Source organism: Oryctolagus cuniculus, chromosome 11, assembly GCF_051225735.1.
Source record: "Oryctolagus cuniculus isolate XC-2025 breed Fujian yellow rabbit chromosome 11, ASM5122573v1, whole genome shotgun sequence".
NCBI lineage: Eukaryota > Metazoa > Chordata > Mammalia > Lagomorpha > Leporidae > Oryctolagus > Oryctolagus cuniculus.
In genome coordinates this window covers 27,397,869-27,423,720 of record NC_142877.1, presented here as the reverse complement: position 1 = coordinate 27,423,720, position 25,852 = coordinate 27,397,869, and the positions used below count along the sequence as shown (strand labels likewise).

General features: G+C 52.5%; 1 protein-coding gene across 3 annotated transcripts; it reads left to right on the top strand.

Annotated features, from left to right (window-relative positions):
* The first annotated feature begins 2,345 nt into the window (after positions 1-2,345).
* LOC100351236 (signal-regulatory protein beta-1) lies at positions 2,346-15,035 on the top strand. 3 transcript variants are annotated; one of them, XM_008256207.5, is made up of 6 exons: positions 2,346-2,700; positions 3,755-4,075; positions 5,729-6,037; positions 10,728-11,042; positions 11,886-11,995; positions 12,599-15,035. In XM_008256207.5, the coding sequence occupies exons 1-5, from the start codon at positions 2,361-2,363 to the stop codon at positions 11,990-11,992; spliced, it is 1,392 nt and encodes a 463-aa protein (XP_008254429.4). In that variant the 5' UTR covers positions 2,346-2,360; the 3' UTR covers positions 11,993-11,995; positions 12,599-15,035. The 3 variants fall into 3 exon arrangements, with proteins under 3 accessions (XP_008254429.4, XP_089163366.1, XP_089163367.1); XM_089307240.1 differs by lacking the exons at positions 2,346-2,700; positions 3,755-4,075 and adding an exon at positions 4,380-4,614; XM_089307241.1 differs by lacking the exons at positions 2,346-2,700; positions 3,755-4,075 and adding an exon at positions 5,163-5,253.
* Positions 15,036-25,852: the final 10,817 nt, after the last annotated feature.

Below are 25,852 nucleotides of genomic sequence, written 5' to 3'. Positions count from 1 at the left end.
GCCCCAAAGGCCCGTTCATCGCTACCAAGCACCCACGATGCTCCTGGCACCGTGCTAGCTGCAAGATGTAGCATCTTCCTGGCAAATCCCCTTTCTGGGCGGAGACAGATCAACGCAGGCAAGCCTCTGGGTCAGGGCCAACCGTGGGAAGGCGCAGAGTACAGTGAGGGGATGGCGGGAGGCTGGGGGAAGCCAGGGGAACAGGTGGCTGTTCTGTTACAAATTCCTTTTCCCCCAGCTGGGAGCTCAGTGGATGATTCTGGGCCTCCTGAAATGGCGAGGCAGGGGGGCTTCCAAGTGCATGCCCTTTCTTCTTCGCATGGTGGCATACTCATCCAGTTCTGATCCAGCCAGTAGCAGCAGAAGCCATCCTGAGCCTGGAACAGATCTGCTTCTCAGTGATGCCTGTTTGATGTGGAGGAGCCTCCAGATCCGGGACTCCCAAGGCCAGCATATCAGAAGGCAGCTCCAGGGCCTGAAGCTTGAGGCAGAGCCCCAGCCCCTCCCAGCCCAGCGCAAGTGCATCCGAGAGCCAGTGTCCAGCCAGAGCAGGCAGCAGAAGCCGCCCTACCCAGGGGTTTGGGGTTTGGAAGAGGCCTTGGCCACAGTGACCACTTCTCTCGTGGTGGCTCAAACCTTGCCCCACGCTTGGGGGTGGGTGGGCAGTGGAACGTATAAGGCAGACCCAGCCATCAGGACACCTAGGCTTGTGCAGAGCCTCGTCCAAGGGTTGTGGTCGGGCTGGACCAGGGACGCTGTAGCCTCTCGCCATGCCTGCCCCACCTGGGCAGGCGCTGGACTTCCTCCTGTCCGCCCTGCTGCTGGGACTCACAGGTGAGTCCTGAGCCCTGCCCCTGGGGATTCCAGGGAGACCCAATCCCCACACCTGGGTCCCGGGCAGAACACAGCCTCAGGCTCTCGCCAAGCCATTTTCTTGCCTGCCAGGTGTCATTTCTCCTCCTCGATGAGGACCTTGTGGGAGAAGGGAGACGATGGAGTTGGGGGTGAGAGCAGGAAGATGCGACACATGGGTCAGGGCCGTGGGGAGGCCCGGGTGAAAGAGGAGCCCACCTCCCAGCCGGTGTCCCTGCTGTCAGCTCTGGGCTGGGTCAGAGGGTGTGGGGGGCAGACAGACAGGGGGAGAGAGAAGTCCCCTGACCAACCCAGTAAGCCCTCAGCAGCCACTGACAGGCTGTGCAACCTGGAGCAGCTTGCTAACCCTCTCTGAGTCTCTGCCTCCTTTTCAGAAAGTGGGGGTGCTCATGCCAGACTCCCACGGGTGGGGTGTGGGTGAAGATGAGCACGCACCCCCAGAGCATCTTGCAAATGGCAGGGTGCTGTGTGCAGCGAGAGGACAAGCCCCACAGCCTCCTGCTGCCCTCTGCCACCTGTCCCTGTGTTGTCCCTGCTGGCCTGTCTGCCTGTCCCCCGCATCTACCACTTGAGCAGATGCAGACTCATCTCTGTGCCCCCAGCACCCCACTCCTGGCCTGGTGTGGAGCAGGGGCCCAGGGATACTCTGAGGACCTGGACAGCTGTCCTCGTCTGCTCTTCTGCTCAGAGACAGCACTGGTGCGTCCCAGGATCAGGGCGGAAACTCCTTTGCTTCAGTCCTGGGTGAAGCTGCCAGGGTGGGGAGAGCTGCCCATCACTGGGGGAGAACAAGCAGGGGACCCAACCCCGTGGTGATGGGGGAGTCCCCTGAGGGTGGCTGCCAGGAGGCTTGGTGCTCTCAGTTTACATGTGAAAGGAGAATCTTGACCCTAGCCATCCAGCACGGTCCTCCCCCAGTACTTCCCATCTCAAAAACACAGGCTCACAGCCACCTGATGCTGGGGGTCAGGGGGCCCGGGCAGGGGTGCTCATCCGGGATTCACTCTGCTTCCACCCACCCAGGACTCCGCCAGGCTGGCAGGCTCCGTCTCTCACATGCATTCCCAGTCCCTTCGTTCCTCACCACCCCAGTCCAGGCCACCGTCACATCCCCGTGTGACCCCTTGCTGGGCTCCCTGAGCCGGTCCCCACCGGGGCTGCACGCCCAATGCCCTGCTCATCTCTAGAAAGGGGGAAGGAGCCAGCTCGCCCTCTGCTGGAGGGCCTCTGTCCCCAAGCCTGGCTGCCTCCCACGCTGATGACCCACACAGCGGTGGGTGCCTGCTGTCCCCACACTCAGCGAGGCTCCCGTTCACTCCTCACTTTCAGCTCCACCCTTGGGGAACCAGCCCCTCGCTGTTCTCTGTCTGCATCCCAGCTGTATTTGCTTGTGCCCTGGCCACGTATGTCTCCGTGTGCAGACCCAGGACCTGCCCTGCTGTGCAGCCCTCCACCTCCGTCCCTTGCCAGCCCGCTCCGCTCCGCGCATGCGGTCATGGACCTTCTGTTTTGCAGCTGGGAAGTTCTTCATCACCCTCACGGGCCCTTCCTCAAGGACAACCCCTGGAGCTTCCGTGCCTTTCAACTGCACGGCTGGCCCCTTCGGCTCCCAGGACATCAATGTCACCTGGCTGAAGGACAGCGACGAGCACCCAGCCTCGGCGCAGCACCTGCTGCCTCACGATGGAGGCAATTACTCGGTCAGCAGCAAGGCCTGGGTGACGCTGGCCCGCCAGGACGTGTGGTCCACGATCGCCTGCGAAATCACACACCGCGTCCTGCCCAAGCCCCTGCGGGCGGCCCTGAACCTCTCGCAGGTGCTCCGAGGTGAGCGGGGCAGGGGCCGGCCCTGGCGGCATGGACTTGCAGGGGTTCCCCCAGACACAGCCCCATCTCACAAATGGGGGCCCAGAATCGCCCAGCCTGTTCCCAAGGCCGGTGCCGTGGTGCCGCCCGTTGCACCAGCGTCCCACGGCAGAGCTCCGGTTTGAGTCCTGGCGGCTCTGCTTCCCCACCAACTCCCTGCTGATGCACCTGGGGAAGCAGCCGACAATGCCCCACGAATTTAGGCCCCTGCTGTCCACGTGGAAGACCCAGATGGAGTTCCTGGCTCCTGGTTTCAGCCTGGCCCCGTCCTGGCCATTGCAGCCATTGCAGCCATTCACAGAGTGAACCAGCAGTTGGAAGATCCTCCTTTCAAACTAATTAATTAATCTTCAAAAAAAAAAAAAAAAGGAGAGAAAACACTGATTGCAGAGGACAGCTGTCTGGGCTCTAACACTCCTACTTGAGTCACTGCAGGCCGTGTGGGTTTGCTTGTGCTCCTTCACCCTTTTGAGCCTGTTTCCTGGTGAAATGGGAATGATACTAAGCCCTTCTCTGTCCAACCCCTCTGAAGAGCACGTGTCGCCCTTCATAACACCCCTCGGAGAGCACCGGGCACAGTAGAACCGGCCACACGTGTTTCATTGTCGTGTTCTCCACTGGTGTGGCCTCGCCCTCACAACCTCTTTGTTTGTATGTTACTTTTGACTGATTTAAATGTTTATCATTCATTCAATTAATATGGAGCACCCACGGTGTGCCAGGTACTTTCACAGTGTTAGGGATGTTGCGATGAACAAAGTGAAGTCCTTGTCCTCAGGGGGACTTTTAATCACCCTGAAAATTCGACTGTACCGTATGAATTATTTCAAACACAACAGAAAACAATACGCCAGCCACCCCTGAGCCCCTGCCTGTGTCTAATGGACTTGAACATTTAACCCCATTTGCCTTACACTGAGCGAGCCATCCTGAGGCTGGTCCCCAGGAGGGGGCACAGGGGCGGGCAGGCAGGGGTTAAACCCCACCACACCCTAATTACTGTCTCCCTGTCCAGTCATCCCCACCCTGAGGATCACCACCAACCCGTCTGCGACCCACGTCCGCGAGCGTCAGAGAGTGAACCTCACCTGCCACGCCAGCCACTTCTACCCCTCCCCCCTGTCCCTCACCTGGATGGAGAACAGGCACACCTTCCTGACCGTGGAGTGGCCCGCGGTCACAAGAAACGCAGACGGGACGTACTCTCTGAAGCACACGTGGCAGGCAGAGGCCACGCTGGAAGGGAGTGAGTTTGCCTGCTGGGTGGTCCAGGATGATCAGCCTCCTGTCCAGGCCAACGTCACCCTGCGAGCACAGGCACCCGAGCCCAAGAAAGGTGGGTGCGGCTCTGGCCCGGCTCCCCCGGGGCAGCGTGGCCAGGAAGGGGCGGGGACTCGGGCTAGGAGTGCGTGACGGTGATGGGCGCAAGGGTGCAGAAAACCCTCACACATTCACCCCAAATCCACTTTTCTCCAACCTCATACCTAGAAGGAGGGGTGCGACGCCCCCTTCCCAATCCCACGCACCTGCCTCAGCGCCTGGGTGCGAGTTAAGGACAGCTGGGCACTCAGACTCCTTCTAGGAAGGACCCTCGGAAGCTTTTGAAAGTGAACTGTGCAGAGCAGAATTCCCGACTTACACGGGAAAGAGCGTGGATGGCGAGTCCTCCTTCCCTCGCCCCAGCCCCAGCCTCTTTCTCCTCCAAGTCCTGGTCCATCCCTCTCGCACGCATCCTTAGATCCTTTTGCCCACCAGGGGGCGCTGCCGGCCGCAGTCCGGGCCAAAGGGCCCGCTTTCCTGAGGTCCTGCTAGGAGGAGCGTGGGAGAACGAGTTGCTGGGGGTAGGGGGAGGGGACTACGATTGGCCCCGCCCAGGTGAGCGGGCGTCTGGACCGGCCGCTCTGCCGGAGCGCGGGAAGTGGGACGGGGCGCTCCCCAGGAGGCGGGGGTGTGAGGCGCCCTAGGCGCGGCCGGGGACGGGGTGGGCGAGGCCGCGGGGCTTCCACCGGCCTCTGCCTCTCCGGACCGGCGCTGGCCTCGGCCTGGCCGCCGCGAGGAGCCGGGAGCGGGTCGGGTTGCGTCCGCGTCGAGTCCCGCCCGCCGCAGAGCGCCGCGGGCGTGGGCCCCTGCCCGCTGGCCCGGAGCCGCGCTCCCGTGGCTCCGTCCTTGGTACAAACGCCCGGTGTCTGGGATCCGGTTCGGCCCACACCCGCTGAGCACTTACTTCGGCGCCCGCGGGACGGCCGGGCAGGCCCCTCCGAGGGCCTGGGGAGCGGCGCCGGGGCTGGAATGCAAGCCAGTCCGCTCTCCTGGCCCCCGCCTGCCCCGCGTTTTTCTCTTCTCTCCTGCCTGGGGATGCGAACCCGAGGGTTATCTGAAGCGTCTCCTCAGATCCCGGTCTTAAATAATTTTTTTTTTTTTAGGATTCATTTATTCATTTGAAAAGCAGAGTTATCAGTCAGCGCTGAGAATTGAGTCATTCCCGTCTTACAGATGAGAAAGCCGAGGCTTAGAGTTGAGTGGCTCAGACTCACCCAGAGGAAGGGTTGGGGTGCAGACTTGGACAGGCGACCCCAAAGCCTGTGCCCCTCACCTCTGCCTGGCTGCTCTCACCCCCTCACCACCCACCCATGCCTTGGTCCAGGAGCCTGAAGTCAGGCCCGGGGGCCAGACTGCCTGGCTCAGCACCTCAGCTCTGCCCCTGCCAGCCAGCCAAAGGCCTTGAGCAGTTACCAAGTCTGTCTGGGCCTCTGTTTGCCTGTCTGTGGAATGGGCTGGCAACAGCTCCCATGCCCCAGGCTTTGTGGGAGCTCCCAGTGAGCTGGGAAGAGCCCGTGCCAGGGTCGGCATGATGGGCATGCTCCCCCTCTGGCCTGACCTCGGCTCCTACGAGAGCGCAAACCTCGAGCCTCGGGCAGGAGGAAGCCAGGGCTGGCTCCCAGCCGCCTTGGGCCCGGCTGTGCCCTCACACCGGCGGCTCTCCCTGCAGGCAGGATGGCCCACTCCGTCAACCTGGAAGGCCCGCGTCAGCGCTCCAAGCCTGGCACCAGCATCCAGCTGACCTACAGCTCCTCGGGGGTCTACACGCAGCACGTGACGGTCATCTGGTTTAAGAACAGCAGCAAGCTGCCCAGGTCGCAGACCAGCGTGCAGCCCAGCGGGCACACCTACAACGTGACCAGCAGCGTGCTCGTGCCGCTCCGGGCGGACGACCTGTTCTCCTCCGTCGTCTGCCATGTCAAGCACGGGCCCACGCTGGTCTTCGAGCAGTCTGTCCACCTGAGCCAGTACCTCCGGGGTAAGGCCTTTCTCTCTGCTGCGCCGCCTGAGTGCCGAGCCGGGTCGTGGCCATGGCTGAGCCTTGGTTTCTTCGCTGAAGAAAGCATAGTCCTCTCTTGGCTCACACAGTGATTCAGTGGAGCAGCACCTGCAGGGTACTTAGCACAGTTCTGCACAGGATGCTTAACACCTGCAGAGCACTCAACACAGCACCTGCAGGGTACTTAGCACAGTTCTGCACAGGATGCTTAACACCTGTGGAGTACTCAACACAGCACCTGCAGGGTACTTAGCACAGTTCTGCACAGGATGCTTAACACCTGTGGAGTACTCAACACAGCACCTGCAGGGTACTTAGCACAGTTCTGCACAGGATGCTTAACACCTGTGGAGTACTCAACACAACACCTGCAGGGTACTTAGCACAGCTCTGTACAGGATGCTTAACACCTGCGGAGTACTCAACACAACACCTGGGTGCTTAACACAGTGCCTTGCTCCCACTCGCCGCTCAGACGGGGCAGCTGTTACCAATCATTAGCCTTCAACAGTGCCTTCCAGAGGGTACTCCTTGCACCTGCAAGGTGGAGACAGAATATTTCTCCTCTGAGAATGCGGCTTTATTATTATTGTTTCACATGAAGAAGAGTGAAGGGCTTTGTGAGCTTCGAACTTCCAGGGCTCTGGAGTCTCTAGCTCTTTCGTTGTTCTTGGCGTGGGCCTGATTCTTCGTCTGGTCTTTTGGTTGGTTTTTCCATGCTTTGGCAGATCTGTGAATTCTGTGAGGTCAAAAGGTACCGAGCCCGGAGGGAACGGTAGTGACCATTCTATCGCCGAAGACCATTCTAAAGCCCAGAGAAGGCAAGTGAGGGGTCCAGGCATGCACAGCAGTAAATGCATTCTTTTTTTTTTTTTTTTTTTTTTTGACAGGCAGAGTGGACAGTGAGAGAGACAGACAGAAAGGTCTTCCTTTGCTGTTGGTTCACCCTCCAATGGCCGCCACAGCCGGCACACCACGCTGATCCGATGGCAGGAGCCAGGTACTTCTCCTGGTCTCCCATGGGGTGCAGGGCCCAAGTACTTGGGCCATCCTCCACTGCACTCCCTGGCCACAGCAGAGAGCTGGCCTGGAAGAGGGGCAACTGGGACAGAATCCAGCGCCCCGACCGGGACTAGAACCCGGTGTGCCGGCACCGCAAGGCGGAGGATTAGCCTAGTGAGCCAAGGCGCTGGCCGTAAAATGCATTCTTTAAATGCGTATCGGACTTTACAGTTCGCACAATATTTTCTTCTTCACTTTCTCATCCACAAGATAGGGGAGGAGCGTGCTGTTATCATGGAAGGGAGCCGGTGCTTTTACCAGGAGGCATGCCGGTGGTAAATCCTGAAGCAGCCGAGCGCGCCCTCAGTTACGCATGGACACACGGTCCTGTGGGGTAACGTCCGGTGCACGCAGCTGTTGGTCTCGTCCGTGGTGTCCGGGAGTGAAGGCTTCCAAGATGGTTGCGCTGCCGCGGGGCAGGGTCTCCACTCCACTGCCTGCACCTGCTGCGGGCTCACCTCCAAGCTGCCTTTGTTCTCTCAGCCTCAGTATCTTTGGCTTACAATAGAAAATGGATAGTTCAGGGGGTCCTCCTTATCCGAGTCATTACTGTTCGTATTTGAAAAGCAGAGACAGAGATCGTCCATCCTCTGGTTCACTCCCCCAATGCCTGTAGTAGCCAAGGTTGGACCAGGCTGAGGCCAGGAGCCTGGCGCTCCATCCGGGTCCCCCACAGGGGTGGCCGAGACAGTTGAGCCATCACCTGCTGTCTCACAGGGTGTGCATTAGCAGGAAGCTGGGGCCAGAGCAGAGGTCTCTGGTGTGGAGTGGGTGTCTTAACTGAGGCCAGAAGCCCGTTCCTTGAGCATTTATGACGCAGTTCCCTATAGCAAGGACAGTTGTGTGGAGAAGAAGTCATAGCAAATACAAGTATTGACGAGCGAGATGATTGCATATAAAGTTAGCTGCTGCTCTCGGGTTGTGTCTCCCATCGCACAAGTCTTGGGGGTAGGGTGCGGGGGGGGGGGGTCTTTATTTTGGATCCCCTGAAAGCAGAGCCTGAAGCCCAGAACCAGGGGCAGGAGGTTGGGAAGTGGTGCCCAGGGGGGTGCCCCCAAGGGTGTCTAAGAGACCGTGGACAATGGGGGCTTCTTGCCAGTGTGTGTGGGGGACCATCTGAGGCACGTGCACGCAGGTGATGCCTCAGCGCGTCCCATGGAGGGGAGACTGGGGTGTCCCATAGTTGCAGAGAACCCTGAGGCAGATGGGGCAGGCAGGCGTGGCAGCTGGGGTGGGACTCCATGTGCGGGTGGCCCCCTCTCCGTGTGCAAGGTGGCTGCCTTGCGGTCCGGGAGGGGGCGTGGGAGGGGAATTGGAGCTCAGACGCCTTCTGCAGGAGGCTGGTCACCAGATCGTCCCGTGTGAACAGGACCCACTTCTGCTGCAAGGGGAAATCGGAGGTCTAGCCACAATCATCTGTGAACTTGGTGGGAATGAAGTGCGGCGGTCTCAGACGAAACTCTGTGCACCTGGGTGTGGAAGCAGAGGGGTGGGCGTTTGGTGCAGGGGTGGAGACGCTGCGTACGACGCCCGCGTGCCATGTCTGAGCACCTGGACTTGAGTGCCAGCTTCTGATCCAGCTTCCCGCCAGTGCACACCCTAGAGCAGCTGATGATTCAGATACTGGGGCCCCCGCCACTCACACAGGAGACCCTGACTGAGTTCCAAGCTTCTGCCTTCAGCCTGGCCCAGCCTTGGCTACGCGGGCATTTGGGGAGTGAACCAACAGATGGAACTTCTCTGTCTCTCTGCCTTCCAGATAAATAAAACTAAAAGTTATTTTTAAAAAATAGAAGAAGAAAGGAAAGAAAATCTGTGATAATGACGCTATGGGCACTTTACAGAAGGAACACGGATTAAAAGGGGCCTCTGTGAAAATCGACAAAAGATTTGAAAATTTTCAAATAATTTTCCCAAATTACCTATTAATGGTTGTGCTGTGAATGTGCAACTGGAGATGAAGGATTTGTTGGAACCATAGCATAAGTTTGGGGGAGAAAATTCTATCAGGTTCCTTCCACTGCCAACACTTGTTCCTTCTGTTTGATTCATGGCTGCAATTATATCCTATATCAAATTAAAAATCCACATGAAATAAAATTATTTTTATTAATTACATGTGTTTCAAGATGAGATTTCAAGCAATTCTGCCTTGATTGTTTCTATGAAATTGGGACCTGACTTTGTATAGGTTCCTGCTAAGGGTCGCTTTTTGCTTTTCCCATACCAAGTGATTTTCTGTGTTTACCTCACTCAGTTTTGTGAAGAATAAATAAGAAATACACACACGGGGTCTCAAACACTGCCATGGTGTGCATGGACACAGTTGTCCCCCGCTGCGTCCAGGCCTCTGTCCTCCTAACACTGAGTTGGACACTGTGCAACTGAGAGCTAGAATAGGCCACCTGAGCCCCGTGGCACCTGCCCCGTGGCAGCTCGCCCCAGCTTCTCCCCATGGGCTCCACCCCAGCTGTCAGGCCTTCACCATCCTGGGCCTCCTGTCTCAGGTCTTACTTTGCTCGGTGGGAGTCCCTGTGCTGTTCCGCAGGGAGAGACGCAGCACCCGGAGTGAGCACTGGGGACCGTGTCTTGTCTGAGCTGTCCAACCCATTAGCAAAATCGCTGACAGAATTTTACAGGTCTGAGTGGGCTGTGAGTGAAAAAGGGGAATTTTGAAATCAGATGCCATCACTTCTTGGCCTTTTGGCTAAGATCAAGTGTGAAATCAGATGCCTTTAGTTCTTTCAGATTGCACTACATAAGAATCATTCTTTCTACCCCAGACCAGGACCTGGAATCTGTCTGAACTGTACCCGTGAGAGCTCATCTGACCTTAGAGAATTTCCTCATTGCAGTCTTGAAAACAGAGCACGGATGACTTGTGCAGAGTCTTGCAGCTGACTGTGGTGTCGGTGCCAGGACCAGAAGCCAGGTCTCCCAGCCCTTGCTGAAGCTGTGCCACGCTGGGCGTTTATAGGAAGTCCACTGAACTAGGACAGGGTCCCTCCAGTGTTTCTCATTGTGAACATTTTCTGTTGCACAGCTGGAAAATCTGGTTAAAGGAGAAAAATCTCAGGGTCATTAGGCTAGAGTTGCAGGTGCTCAGAATCAAGTGTTTACTGCTGTATCATTTGGGTGTCAGAATAGCACAGAGCCAAGAACACTGCCTCCAGTGCAATCCCAGCTTTGCCGCGTGTGACGTTGGCAAGTGCCTCACCCTCTCCACACTCAAGGCCTTCCTGTGTAAAGTCTTAGGTCTCGGAGCAGAGCCTAAGAATCTTCAGATCTCAGCACAACCCAGGCATAAGGGAGTCGACCAATTTGTAGCCAGTGAAGTGGAATTCACACCTTATCTTTTCCTCTTCCATGGGCAAAGTGGGAAAAGGGAAGATGAGGCTGGCATCCATCCATCCCATTCGTTCCTCCCTGCACCCACCCAGCCCTCCGAGCGTGCCTTCATTCATGCACTCGCAGCCTCACCCAGCCCGGTCTCCTCTGCAGGCGTCTGTCCCCCAGCGCAGCTCTGGGTTAGGCCTTGAGCAGATGCCCCTGTCCCCCCACGGCAGACTTCCCACGGTCACTTTCTGCTTTCTCTGGGCTTTGTCAGTTTCCCCTGCAGTGACAGTGTCCCAGTCTTCAGCGTCCTCCGGCTTGGTGGCGGTCACCTGCCACGTGCAGAGATTCTATCCACAAAGTGTGTATCTCACCTGGGTGGAGGACTGCCACACGCAAAAGGGAACCGAGCAGCCCCTGTCCAGGAGGAACGGAGACGGCTCCTACAGCCTGAAGAGCTTGCATCTCGTGAATGCGTCGGTGCAGAGGACTGAGCGGGTGGTTACCTGCAGGGTGCAGCACGAGGACCAGCCTCCCATCCAGGCCAGCCTCATCCTGTCCACGACAGCACGCACCCTCGGGAGCCCAGGTGAGGGCCCCTCAGCGGGGATCTCCTGAGTGGGTTCCCGGGACACTGGGAGGAGGGGAAACATGATCATCGTCAAAGTCTTGTTCAGCTTAAGAGCCTGCAGTTCCTTGGATAGCCAGAGCGGTTTCTGGCCAGTGGCTTCCCTCGGCGGGTGGTGGCCCTCTTGGAAGTTTCTGCGGAGAGAGCCGTCTCTGAGCTCGGCCTCTGGGCAGTGGCCCTGAGAGCTCAGCTGGGTGCCCTCCCCTGCAAGGGCTGTCCATGTGGCTGCCTTTTTAAAATGGTTGGTGAATTCTGCGGAGGCAGCCTCGCCTGTGCGTTGATCCTTAGGACTCGCCTGAGCAACCTTACTCATTGCAGGGGTGGGGATGGGGGGAGAATCAGGTGAGGATGGAGAAGTTCTTCCGGTTAACTCAGGCTCTGAATTCCCTGTGCCCAGTTGTGCACCTGGAGAGAGGGTGTGAAGGAGGCTCCTCACTTACTGCGTCCTTGTGAGGATTAAGTGAATTAATATACACGCTTCATTACATTATAAATATATATGTGTAGTCCACACGTATGTCTGTGTGAATGTCAGCTACTGTTACAAGTGTTTGAATTCAAGTAAAGCTATTTTTTAGTTTCCAGTAATTACAGCTGCGTGAACTTAGACAACTGAGTTGATTATCGTCTCAGGCCTCAATGTATTCATCTATAAAGTGGTGCTAAGTGAGCTTGCATTAAGCCAGCCACAAGAGCATGGGCTTGGATTCTGATGGAACTGGGTGTAACTTGGGGACTCGGGGACTTCCGACCTCAGGGCATTGAAGCACACTCACTGGCTCCTTCTGTCCCCTGGCATCTTAGGTCTGGAAATCCCTGCCGTTGTTTTTGTGGCCTTACTCCTGGGCCTCAAGGTTCTGCTGGTGTTGAGTTTCACGGTCACCTACATCTGCAGGTGGCGACACCTGTGACAGGTGAGGTCAAGGTGGACACTAGTCCTTAGGGAAGGAGATCAGGGCCGTGTTTGTGGCCTGGCAAGGGGAGTCCAGGGCAAGCACACGAAGTCACCCAGTGTCCCCAGGGATGATCTAGCCGCAAGAGAAGATTGTGAACACTCTTGCTTTCTCCAGAGTCTTTTGGAATTCTCAGAACCTCCAACTTTATGCACTGGGCAGAGCCCTGGGGTAGGAGATTTCCAAGCCCAAGTCCCTGGGACCCTGGAAGTGGAGATCCAAGGTGTGGGGATGGGATAAAGGTCAAGACCCTGGCTACAGACTCTCTGTATGCTGTTATGCATTTCAGTTTTCATGTGGTGTATCTTTGGAGTGAATAAGGAAAATATTGCTAAAATCAACTAATAGAACCCATGTGAGGAGCATGCAGGTTTGGACTGGTGGCAAAGATGCATGTGGGTGTCCGAGTTCAGAACCCAGACAGTGGGGCGTGGGGGCGTCGCTTCCAATGTGCACCATGAACTTGGCCTAAGCAGAGTAGCAGGTGTGCAGTAAGGGCTCACTGTACACTCGTGGAATCAATACATGAGTGAATGAATGATTGGGTCATTTTTTCTCCTACAGTTCCTGTATGCCCTGTGATACGTTGCCTGCTGCCCTCTCCAGCGGGTTCAATTGGGAAGAAGAAGCTGCAAAGACCCCTAGGTCACCAAGACCCCTGCCCGTCTCTCTGCCATCCCAATGGACATGCTCCCTCCCCAACACTCCCCTGCTCTTCCCTCCCTCAGAGCTCTGGAGCTGAGTTCAGATGAGGCCATGGGCTGCCTTGGTCCCGCCGTGCTGAGTTACACTCCACTCTAAAGAGAAGCAGTCTGCTCAGGGAAACAGGGCTCCATCCTGCCCTTGATCATGACCAGCTCTTAGTTTTCAGAGCACTTTCTTCCTTTTATCTGAGGCTTTTGTAATATGATTTTATTTTAACATGTATTTATTTTGAAATCACCAAAATATTGAATAAGCAGTTTTCTACTCTGAAATCTATAATATAAAAAATACCCATGGACCCATCATTCTGCCTTCACAAAATATTTACTTTTGCCATCGTATCCTTTAGTTCCTTCTTAAAAACCTTGTCTTGAAGTTGGTCATTCCTAAGCATGATTTTACACTGTTATGACATATGGATAAACCCTTAAGGAACGGACAGCATTCCTTGGCATGTTTCAAATTTTACATGTTATTATATTGTACACAGCATTCTGGAACTTTATTTATTATGCATAGGAGTTTATGGAATTTATCCCTGTAGATGTGTGTAGCTCCATTTGATTAATTCCCCGCTGCTCTGTGGTCTTCCATGCAGGCATACCGCACCGTTTATAGATTCTTGTCATGATGGAGAGTGAAGCTTTATTCAATGTTTTTGCTGGGACAGCTTTGCAACAAGACATTCATGTATTTGTTTCCTTGGGTACACGTAGGAGAGTCCCCTTGTTCTCTGCTAGTGTTGTTCACAAAGCAACAGCGTTGTTAGCATTTGGAAGCTTTTGTTACAGAAATTTGTTTGCAGTGTTGCTCTTTTTTCTGGCGAGTGTGTGTGTGTGCACCTGCATGCATGCTATAGATGGTAGCATCTTTTTTCCTGCAAGCATGCATCACCCAGCACTCTCAGAATGCATCTCCATCCCTGCCATCTATCAACTCTCTAGAAACCTGAGCTCTCTTGATGACCTCTTTGTTCCACTGATCTACTTACCCCTCCCTTTGTCAACACTGCACTCTTAGTTTGAATAACTTCGTAATAAGTTTTGATACTCCTTTAGGGCAAATCGCCTCACCTTTTCTTGTTCAAAATTGTCTGGCCTATTCTTGGCCCAAATGTATTTTAAACTCGCCCTGCTGAGTTTCATGAAAACCCTTTTAGAATGATTTGATTGCATTGAATTTATACATTAATTTGGGCAAATGGACCTCTTGCCAATATTGAGTCTTCCCATTGATGGGCATAGCCTATCTCTTCTTATTTGGGTTTTCTTTTATAACTGTCAATTTATAATTTTGCAGTTTCTTCCCCCATAATGGTTGTATGCATTCTTAGAGCTACCTTTAATACTTTCTGGTTTATGAAATCTCTAAAAATTATGATTACTTTTTTTCACTGGTTTTTGACTGCTGAATAGGTTTGAAGCTGGGTTTTGAACATCAATCTTATATTCAGAAAGCTTATAAAATTCCCTCACTATTGCTAATAGTGTGGACAATCTTTTTTGTGTAACTCCTTTACGCTAACCTAATGGTCTTACACTCCATTTTCAGCTGTATCAAGGTTCCACGTGCACACAGGCTAGGAGCAGAACAGCCCTGTGAGTTCTCCGTAGGAAGCCTGGAGCCGGCCTGGCAGCCACGCACAGTCCACTCCCACCGGCTGCCATCTGCAACCCTGTTAGCTGATTATGCCAGGTTTTACATCTCACACACGGGTTGATGATGCTGATTTTGATTTTTTACTCTTAGGCATTACTGATTGACTTCCCACGACCCATGTAATGGCCTCTACTGCTGACTTCCTGTCACACTTGCTCCTCCCATCCCCCCAATGTGATCATCCCATAATTTGGGACAGCTTAACAGACAGTGTCTTCACTATAATGACCAAGTGAATGCTATTTATAACCAAGCCTGACCATTCCCAGCTTCTGCTTAGGTCGAGTCTTTCACACACAGCGCCGTGACCCTAAAGGGTTCCCTGTGGGTTGCGTCTTAGTGACCCCACTCCCACTATTCCAAATCCCTGGCAAATGCTAACCTCTGCTCCATCTCTGTCACTTTGATGGTGATCAGTAAGGACGCTCCTACAGTATGTGACACTGTCTCTCTCTGTTCAACTGAATGCCTTTAAGATCCCTATAAGTTGTCACAAATACTTCCTTCCTTTTCTCCACCAAGTAGTATCTCGTCAGATGGATGGGCAGTTTGTTTAATTATCCACCTGTAAGGTGTTCTGGTTGTTTCCAGCATTCCATCACTACAAAATGATATGCTATAAACATGCATGCATAGGTTTCTCTGTGTACGTAAGTGTTCATTTTCTGGGATAAATATATGGGAATGCAATTGTTGAGTCACTATAATAAGCTTATGGTTCAGATTTTTGAGAAATTGCTAGCCTACTTTAGATCAGCTGTGCCGGTTTACATTCCCACCTGCAATGGGCGAGAGATGCCTTCTCCACGTCCTAGCCAGCATTTGGTATTGTCACCACAGTTTATTATCACTATTCAGTTAAATACATAGTAATATCTCACTGTGGTCTTCACTTGCATTTTCCTAATGGCGGTGAAGTGAAGCATTTTTTCATAGTTTGGTTGCTATTTGTATCTCCTCGCTGGTGAAATGTCTCTTTATGTCCTTTGCCTGTTTATAATAAGAATTCTTGGTTTTTTTCTCATGTTTGCTGTTGAGTTGTGAGAGTTATGTTGGAGATTTGAGGCCTTTGTTAGATGTGTGGTTTGCAGATACTTGCACCCAGTCTGTAGCTTTCTTTTTCTTTCTTTCTTTCTTTTTTTTTTTTTTTTTTTTGACAGGCAGAGTGGACAGTGAGGGAGAGAGACAGAGAGAAAGGTCTTCCTTTGCCGTTGGTTCACCCTCCAATGGCCGCCGCGGCCGGTATGCTGCGGCCGGCGCACAGAGCTGATCCGATGGCAGGAGCCAGGTGCTTTTCCTGGTCTCCCATGGGGTGCAGGGCCCAAGGACTTGGGCCATCCTCCACTGCACTCCCTGGCCACAGCAGAGAGCTGGCTTGGAAGAGGGGCAACCGGGACAGAATCCAGTGCCCCGACCAGGACTAGAACCCGGAGTGCCGGTGCCGCAAGGCGGAGGATTAGCCTAGTGAGCCGCGGCGCCGGCCGAGAAAGGTCTTCCTTTGCCATTGGTTCACTCTCCAATGGCCGCTGCGGCTGGCGCACCGCGCTGATCCAAAGCCAGGAGCCAGGTGCCTCTCCCGGTCTCCCATGCGGGTGCAGGGCCCAAGAACCTGGGCCATCCTCCACTGCACTTCCTGGCCACAGCAGAGAGCTGGCCTGGAAGAGGGGCAACCAGGGCAGAATCCGGCACCCCGACTGGGACTAGAACCCGGTGTGCCGGCGCCGCAGGCAGAGGATTAGCCTAGTGAGCTGCGGCGCCGGCCTCTGTAGCTTTCTTTCCTTGCCTTGACCTGGTGTTTTGGAGAACAAAAGTTTATAATTTCCAGTTTATCGATTTACAAAATGAATCATACATTCAATGCCAAGTGTAAGAACCCCTCATCAAGCCCTTAGTCTGGAAGATATTTCCCTATATTTTCTTCTTTTTTTCTCACTCAAATTATTTATTTTTGATATAACACATAACCTCAATATGAGATGTCTTATTAAAGGAAGCATCTCCAACAAGGCCAAGCCGGCATCTCTTCTAATATTTAGGTTTTGCCCAGAATTCCCGAAACATGGAACAGCCCATACCATGTGGATGAGGTGAAGGGACGTTTTCGTATTTCCCCTGCTCTTCAGTTTGTACAGTCCATAAGCGACAATTGCCACAAAACCCGCCATTCCAATGGGGACAAATGGTGCCTCTTTAGCTTTCGGATAAGTTTGGATCCCTGATCTTCATCATATGAAGAAAGAGAAACATCTATATTGGTTGACATATTGGTTGCTTGAAGAATCTTCCCACAGCAAGAAACCCCAAGCACATTCCCCTACATTTTCTTCTAAATGTTTTATAGTTTTTTATTTCACATTTGAACCTATGATCCATTTTGAGATGATTTTTATGTAACGTGAGGTTTAAGTCTAGGTTCACTTTTTGTTTCTGAATAACCAGCACCTTTTATGCAAAAGGCTTTCTCCTTTAAGGAATCAAGTCTTCATTCATGGAATTGCTCTTGCCTGTTGGAAAAATCAGTTGTTGGTTGTGGGGTTTTGTATCTGAGTTCTCCATTGTGTTCCGCTGATCCATGTGTCTGTCCCTCTGCCAGGATCATGGAGTTCTGAGTGCTGCACCTGTAGAAGTCTTAAAATTGAGTATGGTGAATCCTCCCATTTTTTTCTTTTTTCAAAATTGTTTTTGACTCGTTTCTCTGTCTCTCCCGGTCTGCCTGTGTAAATTTTAGAAACATCTAATGTACACCTACAAATCTATGGCTAAAGATTTTGCTAGGCGCTGTGTTCAACCTATATATCAGTTTGACATTTTTACTACGCAGAATGCTCCAACCCACCAGTACAGCATGTCTCCCCTGTGATGGTTAATTTTAGGTGTCAACTGTCTTGAGTTAAGGGTTACCCAGGAGATTGGTAAAGCATGTTTCTGGGTACGTCTGAGAAGGGGTTTAAACAGGCGTTTGTTTAAGTGAGCAGACTGAGTAAGGATCTGCCCACACCCAGCGTGGGCAGGCCCCATCGCATCAGCTGAGGGCCAGGATAGAACAAGAGGACTGGGGACAGGTGCACCACTCTCTCCTCTGGAGCCAGGCCGTCATCTTCTCCTGGCCCTCGATGTCGCATGCCAGGTTCTCTAGCCTTTGAGACCCCTGCCGGCACCCCCCAGTCTTAGACTGAGAGATACATCATGGACTATCTGGGTTTCCAGCCAGCAGACAGCACATCATGGGACTTTTCAGCATCCTTAATGGCTTGAGCCAATCCTATAATAAATCCTCTCTTGTCTGTCTGTCCTCTATCTTTCTTCCCATCCTATAAGTTCTGTCCATCCCAATAGTTCTGTTTTTCTGGAGTACTCTGATTAATACATTCCCCACTTCTGTGAAAATTCCTTGCTTTTTTTTTTTCCAACAGTGTCTAACAGTTCTCAGTAAAGGTCTTACAAATGTTTCATTATATTTATGTCCAGTATTTCAACTTTTGAGTAATTTAAGTGGTATTGCATTTTGAATTCTGGTTTTCATGGATTGGTTGCCAGTGTGTAGAAATACAGTTGATTTCAGAACATCACGCATCCTGCAACTCTTCTGAATGCACTTCTTATTTTCCAAGAGCCTTGTGCGTAGATTCCTTGGAATGTTCTACAAAGATTATTATGACATCACTTGCAAACAGAGCCAGTTTTATTTATTTCTGATATCTCTGCTTTCTAGTTCCCTCTGGCCTGAATTGCTCTGGCTGGGACTTCCCACCCTGTATTGAAAAAGAATGGTTAGGGAAGAAGATGAACATCTCACTAAGAAATCATCATGGGTGGGGGGAAAGCCCTGTGGCGAAGCTGGTAAAGCCGCTGCCTGCAGTGCCTGCATCCCACATGGGTGCTGGTTCGAGTCCCAGCTGCTGCACTTTTGATCCAGCTCTCTGCTATGGCCTGAGAAAGCAGAAGAAGATGGCCCAAGTGCTTGGGCCCCTGCACTCACATGGGAGACCCAGAAGAAGCTCCTGGCTTCGGATTGGTGTAGCTCTGGCTGTTGCAGCCATCTGGGGAGTGAACCAGTGGATGGAAAAACTTCGCTCTTTCTCTGCCTCTGCCTCTCTGTAACTGCCTTTCAAATAAATAAATAGGCTGGTGCCTGCGGCGCCGGCACTCCGGGTTCTAGTCCCGGTCAGGGTGCCGGATTCTGTTCCGGTTGCTCCTCTTCCAGGCCAGCTCTCTGCTGTGGCCCAGGAGTGCAGTGGAGGATGGTCCAGGTTCTTGGACCCTGCACCCGCATGGGAGACCGGGAGAGGCACCTGGCTCCTGGCTTTGGATCAGCGCGGTACACCAGCCGCGGCGGCCATTGGAGGGTGAATCAACGGCAAAAGGAGGACCTTTCTCTGTGTCTTTCTCTCTCTCACTGTCCACTCTGCCTGTCAAAAAAAAAAAAAAAAAAGTAAATCTTAAAAAAAAATCATCATGGGATGGGGACCCACTACTGCCAATAATACTGGAGCAGGCCGGCGCCGCGGCTCACTAGGCTAATCCTCCGCCTAGCGGCGCCGGCACACCGGGTTCTAGTCCCGGTCGGGGCGCCGGATTCTGTCCCGGTTGCCCCTCTTCCAGGCCAGCCCTCTGCTGTGGCCAGGGAGTGCAGTGGAGGATGGCCCAGGTGCTTGGGCCCTGCACCCCATGGGAGACCAGGAAAAGCACCTGGCTCCTGGCTCCTGCCATCGGATCAGCGCGGTGCGCCGGCCGCAGCGCGCCAGCCGCGGCGGCCATTGGAGGGTGAACCAACGGCAAAAGGAAGACCTTTCTCTCTGTCTCTCTCTCTCACTGTCCACTCTGCCTGTCAAAAAAAAAAAAAAAAAAAAATACTGGAGCAGCAGAGTCGGGTCTAGGAAGTCTGGCAGCCAAGGGGAAGCCATAGTGCTGAAATGCCACACCTTCCCAAAAGCCAAGAATGATCGCTCGAATCCACCATCTTCTAAATCTACCCTCAGAGGCAGTTAGCAACCATGCTGTTTGCTTGTCACTGAGCTCCAGCCCAGACCTGCCAGTGTCACAGGGCCCAGAGCTCACATCGGAGCCACCAAAACTTCTGGGCCTTCCGGATGGGCCTCTTCCTCCCCATAAGTAAGCCTCCCAGCCAGAGGCCACAGCAGCATGAGGCTGGACCATCCACTGGGGGAAAGCTGTCCAGAAAACCCGTGGGGTCACCTAAGAAACTGCAGGTAACAGGCCCAGGCGATGCTGGCTGTGCAAACTGTAGACAAGACTCGCATTGAAAATGAATCTTCAGGTCGCTTTCTAAAAGAGATAAACAGAGATAGCTCACCCTAAACCCTATCAGACTCGAAGAGGGTTACAGTGGGGAGAAAGGCCGGCTAGTCTTCATCCAGGTTCTTGCCTCTGCACATGCAAAAATTCAAGGAGGAGATACGGATGAGGGTGTGCAGAAGAGCAAGATGTACTTAAAGGGGTAGTACACACTCAGACCAAGGTCAGGCAGCCTCCAGAGAAAAACCTGAGTGTTGCAATTTACAAGAGTGAGATGATTCCTATAGGATAGAGGGTGGTGCCCAGCGGCAGGGTCTCATTGAATACTCAAAGAAGGCAGAGTTTGGGATGAGGCTGTCATGCAAATGGTGATTCCGCAATGTCTGCTACATGGCGGAAAGTGGGGCTCAGGCACATGCTGGGAAGTGGCTGTGCTGAGCCTGCAGCCATGGTGAATGGACGTGAAAGGGGTAGGGTTTGGGCAGCGTGCACGGGTGAGCAGATGCTGGCCATCCTCAGCTCTTCCTCAGGAACTTCCCTGTTATGCCAAGAGCAAGCCAGATCCTGAATTATTTACCATGTGTAAGCTAGAGACTAATAATCAGACCAAGAGCAGCCTGGCACTTACATAAGCCTTTGGCAGAATCACAGTGAATAATGCCGTTCCCAAGACAGAGTTAATAGACAGTTTGTTGGAGAAACACAAGTCAAGCTGCCACCAGTAAAGTCACAGCTGCTCGCTAGACAAAATCTTGTGAGACCAGGAGAAAAACCACAGGATTTGTCCCTCCTACTGTAGTCAGACTAAGCACCAAGAACCCCACTGGTCAATAAAGGTTAGCAATGTTAAATACTGTGGTCTTCAGTGGTGAGCAGGCTCAAGTCCACCAGGATGCCGCCCCTGGTGTGACAACGTACTGCAGCTGGTGCCCAAGGAACCTCAACCGGGACCAAGGAAACAACCACGGGAAGGAAACCTCTGCTGTAGCTCACAGAGTGCATCTTGCATCCCGGGTCCCCTGCGGGAAGGGGAACGCATGACCCGTTGTTTGCCTTTCCCTTGTAGATCACATGCGGTGTGAAATGAAATGTCCGTCCCTCCTTAATAACCGAGTCCGTTATGATGTTACCAGGTGTTCTTCAATGTTCAAGAAGGTATGCTTGGATTTGCGATGTGATTGATAACCACCCATAAACCTGTATTGTTTAAACCTGATTCAAGGCAGGTACTCTCCTATAAGAAAAGTATAAGCTCATTGTACTCTATAAAAACTATACACATTGGCCGGCGCTGCAGCTCACTAGGCTAATCCTCCACCTGCGGTGTTGGCGCTCCGGGTTCTAGTCCTGGTTGCTCCTCTTCCAGTCCAGCTCTCTGCTGTGGCCCGGGAGGGCAGTGGAGGATGGCTCAAGTGCTTGGGTCCCTGCACCCGCATGGGAGACCGGGAGGAAGTACCTGGCTCCTGGCTTCGGATTGGTGCAGTGCCAGCCATAGCGGGCATTAGGGGAGTGAGCCAACAGAAGGAAGACCTTTCTCTCTCTCTCTCTCTCACTGTCTATAACTCTACCTGTCAAATTAAAAAAAAAAAAAAAAAAACTCTACACACCCTATAAAAAAAGTGCAAAACTCAGGGCCACTGGCCTGTGTGTCTGGGTTTAAATCCTAAGTTCAACTAGCTGGATAAACGTAAACTTTGATTTTTTAACCTGGCTCTGATTATTTCTGCTAACGTCATGGAAGAACAGTCAAACTAAGTTGTAGTCTTACCCTGTTACTGAACAGAAAGGAAAACAGCAAATACAGAGATATACCCCAGTTTGCTTCAGGGAGGACAAAACCACAGACAGGCAAGCATGAAGTGAGATCAGAAACCCACTCAACCTAGCTCTAGACCTCAAACACTCCGCGGGCTACAAAAATCAAAAGCCATGAGCCACGAAGTATCATCTAACAGCGGCTGTAATTCAGCTATTCCAAGCACCCCTAGCCTAAGAGAAGATAGAACAATGAGGATAAATATGACAACAAGCATGGACTTTGATGTTCAGCTTGGAAAAAGCTCTTCCCAGAACCATTTCCTCAACAGTAACAGCTCCCAAAACTCAGGTTGGAACAGAACCACTAATGGAAAGGAGACCCAGAGGGAGCCCAGACTCATCCAAATATTAAAAAGAAGACAGTAGCAGAGGAACAAAGGAAACAACTGGAAGACTGGCAGAAAACCATGAATGACATGACCCGCTGAGAGACTTGCAGGACAAATAGTAGAACTGAATGTTGCATTCTGGAAGACCACTGAAAAAGAAGAGGAAGGAAAGAAAGCGCAACCTGAATTGCCCAATAAACTTGAGAACTCTGGGGCAGAATGTTTGCATCTCATTGAAGGGGACACTTTCTAATAAAATATGTAACATATTTTCTAGTATTCCTGAGGCCAAAATATTGTCTAAATGGTGGATCTGCAATGCAAAGTTGTTGGCAAATAAAGTGAAGTTATAGAAAGAGGCTGTTAAAAATGAGGCAACACCAATACAAGTGTTGCCGGAGGTGGTGGTGGATAGTTTTCAAGATCCAGCAGAAACGTAGAATAAACTCTCTGCTCCTATAACTGCTGAGAGTAAGGACAACAGCCTGGGACGAGCTCACCAGGGGATGGAATCTGGAGAGGCTCGTCTTTCTCTGTGGGGAAGTAATCCCCATTAAACAAGTCAAGGGTCATAACTCTGGGATCAAACTACAGGTTGCCCCATCCCTGGAACAGGTAGAAGGGGAGAAGTGCAGGATGGGAAGCCGTCGATCCTGTATGGGCTCAGTGTAGTGCCCCGCTGCCCAGAAGTGCTGCAGGACCAAGCTGAACAGAAGCTGCTCTTGACAAACTCTCAGGAGTGGAAGAAGATGCCAGCACTGTGCACAGCTGGTTAAGCCACAGCCTGCAGCGGCCGGCATCCCGTATAGGTGCCGGTTTGAGTCTCAGCTGCTCCACTTCCTTTCCAGCTCCCTGCTGATGCACCTGGGAAAGCAAAAGATGTCCCAAGTGCTTAGGTCCCTGCACCCATGTGAGAGAACCAGAAGAAGCTCCTGGATCCTGGCTTTGGCCTGGCCCAGCCCCAGTCATTGCAGCCATTTGGGAAGTGAACCAGTGGATGGAAGATCAATCTCTCTTTAGCTCCTTCTCTCTCTCTAACTCTGCCTTTCAAATAATAATTTTTAAAAAGTAGAAGAAAGAGTGTTTTATATTCTGTAAAAATGAGTCTAGGCCTATAACAGTAGGGTTTCTAATTCCTGAATCATCATTTTTGACTCTTTCTTTAAAAATATTTATTTGAAAAGCAAAGTGACAGAGAGGGGGAGACAGAGAAGAAGCTCTTTCCTCTACTAGTTCACTCCTCCAAATGGCTGCAATAGCCAGGCCTGGGCCCAGCTGAGGCCAGGAGCCTGGGACTCCATTCAGGTCTCCCATGTAGGTGGCAAGGCCCCAAGCACTTGGGCCATCCTCCTCTGCTTTTCCAGGTGCATTAGCAGAGAGCTGGATCAGAAGCCGAGTACCCAGGACTCAAACTGGTGCTCTGATACAAGATGCAGCGGCTCAACCCACTGTGCTGTAATGCTGGTTCCTCTTGATTCTTTTTTTTTTTTTTTTTTTTGACAGGCAGAGTGGACAGTGAGAGAGAGAGAGACAGAGAGAAAGGTCTTCCATTTCTGTTGGTTCACCCTCCAATGGCCGCTGTGGCCAGCACGCTGCGGCCGGCACACCATGCTGATCTGAAGCCAGGAGCCAGGTGCTTCTCCTGGTCTCCCATGGGGTGCAGGGCCCAAGCACTTGGGCCATCCTCCACTGCACTCCCGGGCCATAGCAGAGAGCTGGCCTGGAAGAGGAGCAACCGGGACAGAATCCGGCGCCCTGACCAGGACTAGAACCCGGTGTGCCGGAGCCGCAGGCAGAGGATTAGCCTATTGAGCCGCGGCGCCGGCCAACTTGATTCTTTTTTTAGGAAGGGAAAAGTCCCCATGGCAGGCAGGGAAGGTGCTCATAGGTGAACGGACGGTCTGGGCCTTCAATGCCAGGCTGGCTGGGAAGAGGCAGGGCATCCAGGGGAACCCCGGGTCATGGATGAGTTGATACTGGCCTTGGCCTTGGCCTTGACTTTGCTTTTGCCCTGAAATTGCAAAGGACACTTACAGGCCATCTGACTTCAGTCAGCATAGGGTAATTCCTGTCCATTCTGTGCCGTCTCTGTGAATGAAACACAGTCCTGAATTGGGGTGGTCATCTAGTTCTTTGGTTTATATCCAAACCTAATTTTATACTTGTTACTCCGAAGTGCTTCAAGTGAAAACGAAAGGCAGCAGGAGAGGGGGTGGGGAGGGGCACTTGCTACTTCACATCAATGCTTTGCTCTGCTCTGGGGACCTCTGGCCTGAGAAGGAATGCAAGTCCCAGGGACAAGGTCAGGGGCAGGTTGCTTTTCTTCCCACCTGAGCAACTGCTCTTGGGAAAGTAAAATCAGGAGGCCAGCATTATGGAGCAGAAGATTTAAGCTACCACTTGTGATGCCAGCTTCCCATTTCAGAGCACCAGTTCAAGTCCCGGCTGCTCCACATCCAATCCAGTTCCCTGCTAATGCACCTGGGAAAGCAGCAGAAGATGGCACAAATGCTTGGGCCCCTGCCACCCACATAGGAGACCCAGGTAGAATTTTTTTTTTTTTTTGACAGGCAGAGTGGACAGTGAGAGAGAGAGACAGAGAGAAAGGTCTTCCTTTGCCGTTGGTTCACCCTCCAATGGCCGCCGCAGCCAGCGTGCTGTGGCCAGCGCACCGCGCTGATCGGATGGCAGGAGCCAAGTACTTCTCCTGGTCTCCCATGGGGTGCAGGGCCCAAGGACTTGGGCCATCGTCCACTGCACTCCCTGGCCACAGCAGAGAGCTGACCTGGAAGAGGGGCAACCGGGACAGAATCCGGCGCCCCGACTGGGACTAGAACCTGGTGTGCCAGCAGCGCAAGGAGGAGGATTAGCCTAGTGAGCTGCGGCGCCAGCCCCAGGTAGAATTCTAAGCTCCTTCCTTTGGTGTAGCCAAATGGAGAGTGAACCAGTGGTTGGAACCTCTCTCTCCCTCTCCCTCTCCCTCTCCCTCTCCCTCTCCCTCTCCCTCTCCCTCTCCCTCTCCCTCTCCCTCTCCCTCTCCCTCTTTGTCACTGCACCTGCCAAATAAGCAAATAAACAAATCTTTTTTTAAAAAAATAAGATCAGAGTCATAATGTAAACATGTAGAAAGATCTTATCAACGTATTTTAAATTTTAGCTTTCTTAACATGTAAGTATTATCTAAAACATGAAACCAGTTGGTTTCTGTTAATCATTCATGCTCAAAAGGAAAGAATGAAAAGAAAAGGATAAGTCCAAGGGCTTGTGCATCTTGTGTCACTTTTGTTCTGGCTTCCGTGTAAGCCACCTGCAGGGCAGCCACAGCAGCACACTTCTGCCTGCTAAGCCTTCAGCCCCCGTTCCTCTGGCCACAGGGGAGTGGCTGCTGAGCCACTTTATAAAGGGAAGTGCTGTGCACACAGAAAAGGAAGGAGCCCTGATGGCGGCTCTGGGATCCATTCATGTGGTTGCTGTGATGGGTGGATGGGTGGGTGGGTAGAAGGAAGGGAGGGAGGGAGAGAAGGGACAAGGAAGGGAGGGAGCAAAAGAGAAAAGACAGAAAACCGTCTCCTCTACAGAAGTCGACACAGCTCCTGCAGGCCCGGCTTTGGCTGCAGGTTGGGCTCTGGATCCAGACCAGACAAGTGAGCGCCTCCTTTCCAGGAAATGTTTCCTGGGGTGCAGATAGCTATAAACATACACCTTGGCCTACATACGCATTTATGATTTATTCCTCAGGCTTCTTTCATGATTTTTCTCTTTACCTTTGACTTTCTGGATTCAGAGCATGATGAGCTTATACCTAGTTGGTTTTTATTTTTACTGCGTTTATCGTTACTGGTGTTCTCTGAGCTGCCTCCAGCTGCGGTTTGGTGGCTGACATGATCTGGGGAAACGTCAGCCATTGCTGTTTCAAGCATTTCTTTCTTTCTTTCTTTCTTTTTTCTTTTTTCTTTTCTTATTCCCCTTCTTCTGACAGTCTCTTAAACGTAACTCACACCGTTTTCATGGTCCATGGCTGTGGGATTCTCTCTTTTGTTTTCAGTCTTTC

Bases quoted from the DNA above. Each gene is read 5' to 3' on its own strand.
- LOC100351236 (XM_008256207.5), top strand. From the start codon at position 2,361: ATGCGGTCATGGACCTTCTGTTTTGCAGCTGGGAAGTTCTTCATCACC. The intron at 6,038-10,727 runs GTAAGGCCTTTC...GGGCTTTGTCAG, and splicing joins CCTGAGCCAGTACCTCCGGG to TTTCCCCTGCAGTGACAGTG. The intron at 11,043-11,885 runs GTGAGGGCCCCT...CTGGCATCTTAG, and splicing joins ACGCACCCTCGGGAGCCCAG to GTCTGGAAATCCCTGCCGTT.